The sequence below is a fragment of the Tamandua tetradactyla genome, chromosome 12 (genome assembly GCF_023851605.1).
Source record: "Tamandua tetradactyla isolate mTamTet1 chromosome 12, mTamTet1.pri, whole genome shotgun sequence".
Taxonomy (NCBI): Eukaryota; Metazoa; Chordata; class Mammalia; order Pilosa; family Myrmecophagidae; genus Tamandua; species Tamandua tetradactyla.
This window is the reverse complement of record NC_135338.1, coordinates 81229507-81240247: the sequence shown is the minus strand read 5'-3', so window position 1 is coordinate 81240247 and position 10741 is coordinate 81229507. Positions and strand designations below refer to the sequence as shown.

Genomic DNA, 10741 nt, shown 5'->3' with positions numbered 1-10741 from the left:
AGTTAGATAGGTGTGCAGGAGCCAGGTGGTATTTAACCTCAGAGCCCTGGTGAGCATGTGGAATTGTCTTGTATCTCTGAATAATGAGAATCCATTGACAAGTTTTAAGCAAGAGAGTAATCTTTTTCACATTTTTACAAAAGTGTCCTGTGAAAAGAGTTAGGAGGGAAGAAGAGAAGCTTCAGGAAGACTGTTTAACTGTGTTGATGGTCGAGATGAAAGGTGACGGTGGTTGTAGCGGCATTGGAGTGAAATGAGTATATATAAGATGTTTTGTAAGTAGAAAAGGCAAGACTTGATTATGATTAGTATGAAGGGGAGAAGGGTAGGAGTGAATGAAGGATGGCTAGCTTTTTGACTTGGGTGGTTGGGAAGGAAGTGTGAGGAGGGAGGGCAGTGCTGGTGGGGTATCAGTGCTTGAGAAGCCAGTTATCATTCAGTGGTGGCTTTCATGTATCAGCATTGGGCATGCTGTTAGGAGCTCAGGGATGAGGTCCAGCCTGGAAAACAACTCTGAGTCAGGGACATATGTCATCCTTATGGATGACATTTGGAGCCAGTGAACTGGAGAAGAGAAGAAATGAGCCTTGGCAGCCAGCATTTAGTGATTGGGCAGAAGCAGAGGAGCAGCCAGGAAAGCAGGAGGAAGTCCAAGAGCACGTGAGACTTCTAAGCCTGGAGAAGGAAGTGTTTCAAGAAGTGAAGACAGTCCTTCACTGAAGAGGTTGAGTAAATTTGGGTTCAGGAAAAGGACTGTTTGGTTTGGCAAGATGTGAGTTATTGGTTACCTGGGCAAAAGCAGGCACAGAGAAACATATGGGTGCAGGATGGACATGAGAGCAGGGCCATGTCTGGGAGAAGGGGAGATGTGAAAACAAGTCTTTGGAATTTGACTTTCAGGTGTCAGAGAAACAGTGGTAACGACAGTGGAATATGGGGCAAGGTGGTTTTGTTTTGTTGTGTTTTAAAGATGGGAAATACTAAAATGTGTGTTTGTGTGTTCGTGCTGATGGGTATGAGCCAGTAGAAAAGGAGAGTTGATACTGGAGATCCTGGTTGACCAGAGGAGGGAGACCCTGGGGAAGGTGAGGGGCTGGGAACCAGGGTGCAGGAGGGAGGACAGAGTCTTATATGGGTAGGAATGTGTGTGTGTCTTGTGGTGGGAAGCTGAGAGACCTTCTGATGGCTTCTCTCTCCTCAGGAGAGGTCTGGTGAGAAGGCATCAGGGGTGGGTGTGGCACAGGTAGGAAGTAGCACACATAGGAGGTAGCCGCTCTGCAGAATGAAAAGCAGATTTTCGAGGGGAACAGAGTTGGATTGAAGTGTAGTGGCAAGTGCTCATTTATAGCCTGATTTTGAATTAAAGTGAAACCAGTCAGTCTAGTCATGTAATTTTGTTCAGAATTCAGGGACGTAGGTATAGGTGTAAAAGAAGCCTTAGTTGCGTACCCCATTATTAGTGTTGGCCAGGAGGACAGTTGTGTGTTGATCATTGAATGATGAATAATTGGCTCTGGGCTGGCTATGGAAGCATGCAAGGATGGAGAGACATGGAGAAGAGGGACTAATGGTTGGTAGGAAAATGGTGGGGATGAAGTTGAGGGATTTGTTCAGACAGTAAGTGAGCTGGAAGGATTGGAGGTGGGGGGCAGTGAATCAAATCCTTGGATCCATACTTTGAAGGAAGTGGAGAAAGATCTATGGGCGAGGTGGTTATGAGTGTTAAAGTCCTGGGACGTCATTACAGGAGAGGTGGAGGGAGAGCAAGGCAAGGAGATAAAGGTTTTAGCAATGACAAGAAGCAACCAACCTGTACTAGAGCTAGCAGGTACCTGCATGGCAGAAGTATCAGCTCCCAGGGAATAGGAGGCTTTCAAGGGGGAAGAAGAGTGATTTGGAAGAAACAATGGCAGTAAAGGAGGACTCCTACGTAGCTCTCAACCCTGAATTAGGAGGGCTGTAAGAAGAGCCATTTTCTAATTGGGAGGGCTAGAGGGTCAGCTGTGTTCTCTGTAAGGTTTCAGACAAGATGGGAGATAAAGAGAGGTGGAAGATGAGGAGCATGCCACTCCCAGTTTGGCAGTTCCAGGGGGAAGCTTTGGGAAGAAGGGTGGGTAGGTTTGGGTCACCTGAAGTGTAGGTCCCGCTAGTGTTGGTCCAAGTGAGATGAGGGGTGGCCTGGTGGTGATAAAGATTGACAGGGACATGGGACATGACATTCTGGCCTGGGTGGTCTCTTGAAGGTGAGACTTGGTTCAAGTAGCACAGTGCTGGATGCGGGGGGCCTCATGGCCACTGGCCATTCCTGTAACTCCTGCCTGTGTGCCTGGCTGGGGTGGCAGGAGTGCTCTTACCAGGCAGCTGTCAGCCCTCAAGAAGTTCTACTCTCTCTTACTGGCTTTGGAATTGGCCGGTAACATATTATTAAAGAATTTGATCAGAGTTCATGAGCAGATTTGTACATTTAGAGGTTATTTCTTTTACACTGATTTTACAGTGTTTGTACCTACTAATAATACATGTTTTTAAATGTGAGTCCAAAATACAGTGTATACGTACTGAAAAGCGTTACAGAATCAGTTGCTCAAATGTCTTTGTTTTTATTAGCTAAAGAAGCAATGAGAAGTCTTCTTTCTTCAGCAAAGTGGTTTTGTAACATTTCAGCACTGTTGTCTCCCAAAGAATATCCCCAAGGATTTTTTGAAATACCCCAAGAAGTTTCTCTTTTTTTAAAAAAAAATTGTTCAAATAATAAATGAAATGCAATTAATGAAAGATTATTACAATATTACTACTAACTATAGACTTTAGTTTACATCAATTGTATTTTTGTCATATGACACCCTATTATTAGTACCTTGTAATAGTGACATATGTTTGTTCTAGTTCACATATGAACTCTCTTATATTTATACAATTAACCACCATTATTGTGTACTCTGGGTTTTGCTAAGTTGTACAGTCTCAGTCCAAATAGCTCTCTTAGCTTGGGCAGCATCCCTCTGGTAACCTCTGACTATAAATAATGAAATTTCCAGATCTACACCTTCATATAATTCTGCAGTCAGTTACATATTTGCATGGTTGCTGCCAAATTGTTAATTGAATGAATGAGAACGAAAAGTTGGAAATGATGAGCTGATCAATATAACATTTGTATAATACATGCTGTGTATAAATGTTTTATTTGTTTAGTAGAGCATTAGGTCTTGGGGTGATATGTTAAATTATTACTAGAATAAAATTCAAATAACCCTCATATTTTCAAAAACAAACTTCTGCCCTACAAAATTAGATGTAGTGGGTAGGATGCGGTCATTTTCTTGTAATGCTTATTCATATTTGAAACTTGGCTTGTGGTTGTTTTGCCCAGATATGCAGCGGCCACTCACATGCTGAATGATATTTCTACTGCAATGGCCAGCGGGAACTGGAATGAAGCTAATGAGCTTTCTCAGTGTGCTAAGAAGGATTGGAACAAAATGAAAAATCACCCTTCCTTGAGGTGAGAATGCCTTTTCTTAGGTACCTCCAAAAATTTACTTCTCGACTGTTCTGGTTTGTTAGCTGCCAGAATGCAATATACCAGAAATGGAATGGCTTTTAAAAGGGAGAATTTAATGAGTTGCTGGTTTACAGTTCTAAGGCCGAGAAAATGTCCCAATTACAAGTCTATAGAAATATCCAATCAAAGGCATCCAGGGAAAGATACCTTGGTTCAAGAAGGCCGATGAAGTTCAGGGTTTCTCTCTCATCTGGAAAGGCACATGGCGAATATGGCATCATCATCTGCTAGTTTTCTCTCCTGGCTTCTGGTTTCATGAAGCTCCCGGGGAGGCGTTTTCCTTCTTCGTCTCCAAAGGTTGCTGGCTCGTGGACTCTCTGCATCTCATGGCTACATTGTTCTGCTCTCTCTGAATCTCTCTCTCCAAAATGTTTGCTCTTTTATAGGACTCCAGTAAACCAATCAAAACCCACTCAAATGGGTGGAGACATGTCATCGCCTAATCCAGTTTAACAACCATTCTTGATTAAATCACATCAACCAGGGAGATGATCTCATTACAGTTTCAAATATATAGTATTGAATAGGGATTATTTTACCTTTATAAAATGGGATTTATATCAAAACATGGCTTTTCTTAGGGGGCATACTTCCTTTCAAACCAGCACATCGACCAAGTTGTTTCAACCAATTAAGGTAGGTTTTTTTCATGATGAACAAACTCCTCTTGTTCTTTGGTCAAACCAACTGTGGAGTTAAATCTCCTGCTTGCTTTGTGTAGAGTTTAAGTGCTGTGTGAAATAGGAGGCAATGTCTGAAAGTTTAAACTGATTTTTGTACAACTGAAATCCCTATGCAGTAGGCATTCGAGTGAACAATAATTGGCTTTTAACTTGCCATCTTTTGGAATGCTGGCATCCCTGATAACAAGGGGAATTAAAATGTGGGAGAAATACAGGAGCAGCAGAATGTTGTAGGAGGCATGCTAGGTGTGCTCTTCTGATGGAAATTCAGGTGTTATTCTGAAAAAGAAGCCTTATTTTTGTTGTTGGATAAATGCTTTACATCCTCAGAAATTAAGAGATTTTTCCTTTGTTGCTACATAGTGATGAGAAAAAATGCTGTTAACAATTGCCTCTTTAAGAAAAACATTAAGGATAAATAAATTTCATAAAGAAATAATATTGACTTAAAAGTCACAGCTTGGGGGAAAAACGTTAAAAAAAAATCCCAGCCAGAGTTCTAAAATACTGCTTAGAACAGGAGTCGGCACATTGCCTCTGTAAAAGGGGTAGTTAATCAGTATTTTATGCTTTGCAAGCCATATAGTTTCTTTGGCACCTGCTCTGTTCTGCCAATACATGATTGAGTATGGCTGTGGTTCAGAAAAAAACTATACGTATGGACGCTGACATTTGAATGTTCGTGTCATTTCCACACGACACGAATAGACTCCTTTTGATTTTTTTTTTCAGCCATTTAAAAATGAAAAAAGAAAAAAGAATTCTTAGTTCACAGGCCACACAAAAACAGCTGGCAGGCCCTGGATTTGGCCCATGGGCCATAGTTTGGTGACCCTCAGCTTTGAATATTAACAGCTGTTCACATCTTCATCCACAAAGTGACCTAGGATATGATGGCTGGTCATAAGAGTGTAGGTTTGTGGTGCATAAAATTGTACAAAACTAAAAGTATCTGGAATACATATCTTTTAAAATACAGAATTCAGTCGGCTCTATTTTATAATGCCTTATTGAACTATATGCATCTTTATTTTAGATACCATGAAGATTTACCACTTTTTCTACGGTGCTTTACTGTTGGGTGGATTTATACAAGGATTTTGTCTCGAATGGTTGAAATATTACAGAGACTTCACATGTATGAGGTTAGAGTACAAGTCCCTTTCCCATCTCTCCCAACCTTTTTACTGATACATGAGTGATGAAGTTGTGAAGGAAAACCTGCCTGGCCTTCGACATTTTTCACATAATGGTCATCACATGGTAATTTCATGACAGTATGCTTAATGTTGACAACCTCAATGTCTCATGGTTTAATAAAGAAAGATGGCTGAAGCTGTTTGCTTTGCCGTGGGTGAATGAGTGTGCGGGCCAGGATGGCCGTAGCTGATAGAGGCCCATAGGAAGCTCGGATGCAGTTTCTGCAGCCTACAACTCAGTGTGTCACTTGGAAAATCACATCTTATTTTTCCCTGTCAATTGCTGTGGATTGTCTGGAAATAATTTACAGTTGTAAATAAGAGATTTAGCTTATCCTCATGCTAAACATAGTGAGTTTGCTGGAGTTTATTTTTGTTACCTTTAATATTTCTGTATTGAAAAAAGGTATTTAATGAAGAGAATATGTTAGAGCTGGTAGTTTTGACCTAGGGTCCATAAATTCCAAGAGGATTCATGAGATGGGGTTATCTATGAACCCACAGACTGTGTGTGTACTTGAGTTTGTGCACTTTCCTGAGGTCAATCATCAGATGTTTCACAAAGAGCCACAAAACATTAACTTAAAAAACGACAGGCCAGTCTGTGTGTAAATATAGACCAGGGAGTCTCCCTGTTGAGGTAGGCATTTGAATTGGAGCCAGCTCTCTTTACTGTCGTGTCTACCCCAAAGTACCATACACATTTGGTCCCACCACCTGCTGGCGTCCAGAAACTCATATGTTGACCTGCCCTGACCAGTGCTCAGCTGCATAGAGCTTGATACTGGGAGTCTCGGCACTGGCTGACTCACCACCAGAGAACACCTTATAGTGTCCATAGGCTGTCTCAGTGCTCGCAGCTGGCAGGGGGCTGTGTGGGAAAGGCAGGCCATGCCAGAAGGGCATCCTGAAACACCTGTCCTATCAGCCTTGGATCCTTTGCCTTATTTTAGAATGGAAGAATATGCCTTATGAATATTTTGATTCTGTGTATAATTATGGTTGATTTTTGTGAATCTAATGAGCTTTCTTTGTTGTTGTTGCACTAGGAAGCTGTCAAGGAACTGGAAAACCTTTTGTCTCAGAAGATTTATTGTCCAGACAGCAGAGGTCGATGGTGGGATAGACTAGCTCTTAATTTACACCAGCACTTGAAACGTCTTGAACCGGTATTCAGTATATAAATATACCTGAACCTTTTTTTACCTTTAGATAAATTTGTAAAAACACAGTAAAGTTTGAAATACCTTAAAATCTCAATGTAGTTAAAACTTTATATTTATTTGATTAAGATTCTTATTTTGTCTTTGTTCCTTCAACCCCAAAAGAAATAACAAAGGCGTTAAAACAGGCATTAAAATAAAGATGTGAGATTTTTGTTTTCACTCGTTTGGGAGATAGATGTGTGGGAAGGGAATCTGTTTTGGAATTTGGGAGTTTTGGAAACAGCAGAGTCAGATGTCTCAACCTTGAGCAGGTGCCTTCAAGGAAGATGTTTTCTGTTTTAGATAGTGGCTTTATTCTTTTGATCTGCAGGGACTCCAGCTAGAATATGGGTGAAAAATATTCCTTTCCTTGTCTTAGTGCAAATGCTTGATAAATAAAGCTTTGTACTTCTGTGGGGTCTTTTGCTTTGACCTTGGTAATGCATTGTCTGATGGGCCCTGCGCAGGCCAGCTTCTCTCCTGGGCGTGGCACACTGGTGGGGAGCTCTGTGGAAATATCAAGTGACTTGGCCAGCCTGGGTGGGAATCATAGGCCCCTGCTTGGCCCAGGGCACAGCGGCCCTTTTGTGCTACTGTAGACTCCACCCCATCTCCAGTCCAGCCTTGTGTTTAGAATGAATGGAGGAGACTGGGCCTCTGTGAGCTTTATGTTTTTTTCCAGTGGTACGTTAAGTAAATTATGGTGACAGAGGGGTGGGAAAAAAACAACCATGAAATGTGAAAATATGACATCTCATTTTACTGCCTTACACTGAAAAAGTGCCTTGTTACCTTGAATGCCTCAAGCCAGTAAATGCTGTTTTTTCCCCTTAGACCTGGGTGTGGTAGGTGTTACTCTTAGGTGTTTATTTAGTCTGAAATAGTAAGAGAAAGTGTCTGTTATCCCAGAGCCAAATATTCAGAAAGCTGGTGCTTAGGTTGCCTCTTTACTTCATTAAAATTCAAATGATTTTATAGGTTTCACCCTTTTCACAGTTCTGCTAAATTGGAACATTCCCTCAGGTTAGATGAACCACTGAGCTTATTCGTGAGGTTGATATAAAATATCCCAAGTCCTTTAAACCTTTGCCAAAAGATCTTACTGGCCACACTTAGAATATTCATGATTTTGTTACCATTCCTGACATTCTTTCTGTCAGCTTTCATGAAGAACTGACTAGCAAAGTGCACAGCACTCAGCTTTGCTCAGCCTGGGGCCCTGGCCAGGGCAGAGCTGGCCAGGCCATGCCCTCTGGTGTCCACCTCTATCCTCCTCCCTGCCCCCTGCAGGTTAACGGGGTAGCTGGATTCCTTTTGGCCACTCAGCTCCCAAGGGCTTAGCCTTTCCTTGATTTTCAGTATTTCTGTTGTTTATCTGACTCTCAAAAACCATAGGAGATCCACTTACCTTCCTCCAAACTGTAGGTTCCTCCTCTTGTAAATGAGGAACTTGGGCTAACCCTGTAGTTCCTGACTGCCTGTGAGAGTCTTTGGGAGCCTGAAAGTATCAGATGCCTGCCTGGCCCTACCCTGGAGATTCCCAGTCTATGGAGCCGAGATGAGAGCGCATATCTTCAAAGCTCTGGGGAGATGCTCCTGAGAACCACAGTGCCAAGGGTCTTTCTCTTGTCTCTTCCAGGGCTTCCATGATGTTCAAGAATTTCATAAAGGTGTGCAGTGGGGCTTTACCACGTTCTCAGTGTACAGCAGGCACCTAGTATCATGATCTGACCTGTGTATAAAAACATCCAAATTTATTGTCTCTCTGAGAAAATAATTTGAATATGCAAATTAATGGTCAGACACTAGAAATCAGGTTACTTGGGCTGGGGTGAGGGTGGAGAATGGAGAGTTGAGGCTTAATTAGTATGAAGTTTCTGTTTGGGGTGAGGTTTTGGTAATGGATGGTGGTGATGGTAGCACATCATGAATTTAATTAGCACCATTGAATTGTATATTTGAAAGAGTTTAAATTTTAGGCTGTATATATGTTACCAGAATTAAACAAAGAAAGAAACAAGAAAACAATAGAACCGTATACAGTACAAATAGTGAACCCTAATGTACACTATGGATTCTAGTTAATTATAGTAATATTCCTGCATCAGTTATAACAGAGGTCCCACATTAATGCACAATGTTAATGTTAGGGGAAACAGTGGTGTGAGGGGGCGTATATGGAAACTTCACTTTCTGCAGGATTTTTCTTTAAATCTATAGCTGCTAATTTAAAAAAAAAAAAAGAAAAGAAAGAAGGTTAAAAAATGTCAAAAAATAAAAGGGAAGACTGAGGAAAAAGAAATATCAGAATCAGATTTAAGGAAATGCCCTTAATTTTTAGAAGTATTGGTTTGCTCATTTGCTAATTTTGCAAAACTCAATAATTTATAGTCAGTTTTCCTACTGCTCTCGGGTGTTGTAGGATCCTGATGTGTGCCCATGTTATTTGCTAGGCTATTACGTGTATCATGGAAGGGTTGGCAGATCCAGAAGTAAGAACAGGACATCGACTTTCACTTTATCAGAGAGCTGTGCGCCTGAGGGAATCTCCAAGCTGTAAAAAGTTCAGGCACCTCTTCCGGACACTACCAGAGATAACTGTAGAAGATGTTAAGCATGTAAGTAGATAAACTCTGGGCATTTTGGGTTTAAAGGTGATTACCTGGCTTTTCTTTTTCTGAATGGGAGCAATGCTGAAGCAGCTCAGTGTGTTTTTTTCTTTTTAGACATAGAAAAATGTCACTTCCACTTTGTATAGAGACCTGGCCATCTGCTGCCTGTTTTAACACTCATATCCTTACCTAGTAAAGCTGGTTTTGTGGGATCACACCTTGGGTTAATGTGACTTTCTGCAAACTCCTAAGGTGCTGAAACATGCAGCATGTTGCTGCTTTGGCCTGCTTAATCAAGTGGGCCCTGAGCACAGACTCCAGGAGCCAGATGCCCTTCATGGGGCCGGACTATGGCCTGTCCGTGGTGTGAGCATACAGCCCCCATACCTATGCTTGCTGCTAAGTATGTTTGCCTTTGCCTGCAGAGAGGCTAACCAGTGTCTCCCTGTTGCTGTTTCAGGTGACCATCACGGGCAAGGTGTGCCCGCAGAGTGGGACAGGCAAGTCAGTGTTCGTGATGGAGACTGCTGCAGCCAGCGCCCCCGCCACAGTCCTATGTTCAGTTGAGGAGCTGGCACTAGCTTACTACAGACGCAGTGGATTCGACCAGGGTAAAGTGAGCCCCTGTTTCTCTCCCAGTCTACATGTGGATAAGCAGCATGGCAGTGGTGTCAGGCAGGAGTGGGTGCTGTGCCCCAATCCTCTGCCCCCAGAAGACCCTTCTGGCCTGGGGGCATGGTGGAGAGTCTGACTGACTACAGGGTTCTGGTCTGTACCACCCACCCCTTTGAAAACTGTGCCCGTGAGTGGGATGTTAGAAGCAGCTATGACAGTCTGCCTCTCAGAGGGCTTATCTGGGGTAGGGAGGACAAGAAAGAGCAGAGGACTTTCTGAGATGCTAGCAGTTAACAAACTTGTAGAGAAGGTGAGCTGGGGAGTTGAAGGCTGGGCAGCTGCTGAGAGAAATGGGCTGGCCTTGTATTCAGGGAAGACTTTAAGGGGATTGAAGAACCAGCTTCTCCTGGGGTCACACAGAACTAGTATAATCAGAGAAGTTGCTAGAAAGAGCAGTGATTTGAATTCCTTGTGAAATGAGCTCTCTGTGGGAGAGAATAAACATCAGTAAGAATTGGTGCTTTTCCTGCTTCTGTTCCAATAAGTTTGTGGTGATCACACCTCCTCCTCCTCCACACACTGTCTTTTTGGTGCATCTCCTGGGGACCTGAGAGATTGTGGAGTAAAATGTTGACACCTTGGAAGAAAGTCTGTGAAAGAAAAGTATCACTTGTTCTCATTGAACTATGCTTCTCTTCTGCCTTTTACTTTCTTTGGTTTCTTTCTTAATGGTGGGAGAAGAAGGGGTGTATGTGTGAGTATGGTGTGAGTGTGGGATGTATGAGTGTGATGTGTGTGAAAGTATAGTGTGTTGGTGCCAGGGGTAGTTCTGCCACCTCTTGTGCCTGTGTTTTACATTGTG

The 10741-nt window shown here is 42.4% G+C and overlaps 1 protein-coding gene across 3 annotated transcripts in view; it reads left to right on the top strand.

The window, feature by feature from the left end:
• Positions 1-10741, top strand: part of FAN1 (FANCD2 and FANCI associated nuclease 1) — a 53554-nt gene that overhangs the window by 13431 nt on the left and 29382 nt on the right. For 2 of the 3 annotated variants that reach the window (XR_013160644.1, XM_077124004.1), the window contains exons 6-10: positions 3374-3505; positions 5285-5393; positions 6497-6616; positions 9106-9270; positions 9725-9875. Coding sequence is in view for 2 of the 3 variants with exons in the window: in XM_077124004.1 (XP_076980119.1) it covers positions 3374-3505; positions 5285-5393; positions 6497-6616; positions 9106-9270; positions 9725-9875 (677 nt within the window). In the remaining variant the exon portion in view is untranslated. Of the gene's footprint in view, positions 1-3373; positions 3506-5284; positions 5394-6496; positions 6617-9105; positions 9271-9724; positions 9881-10741 lie in introns of all 3 variants that reach the window. The other variant, XM_077124005.1, reaches the window with a different exon arrangement.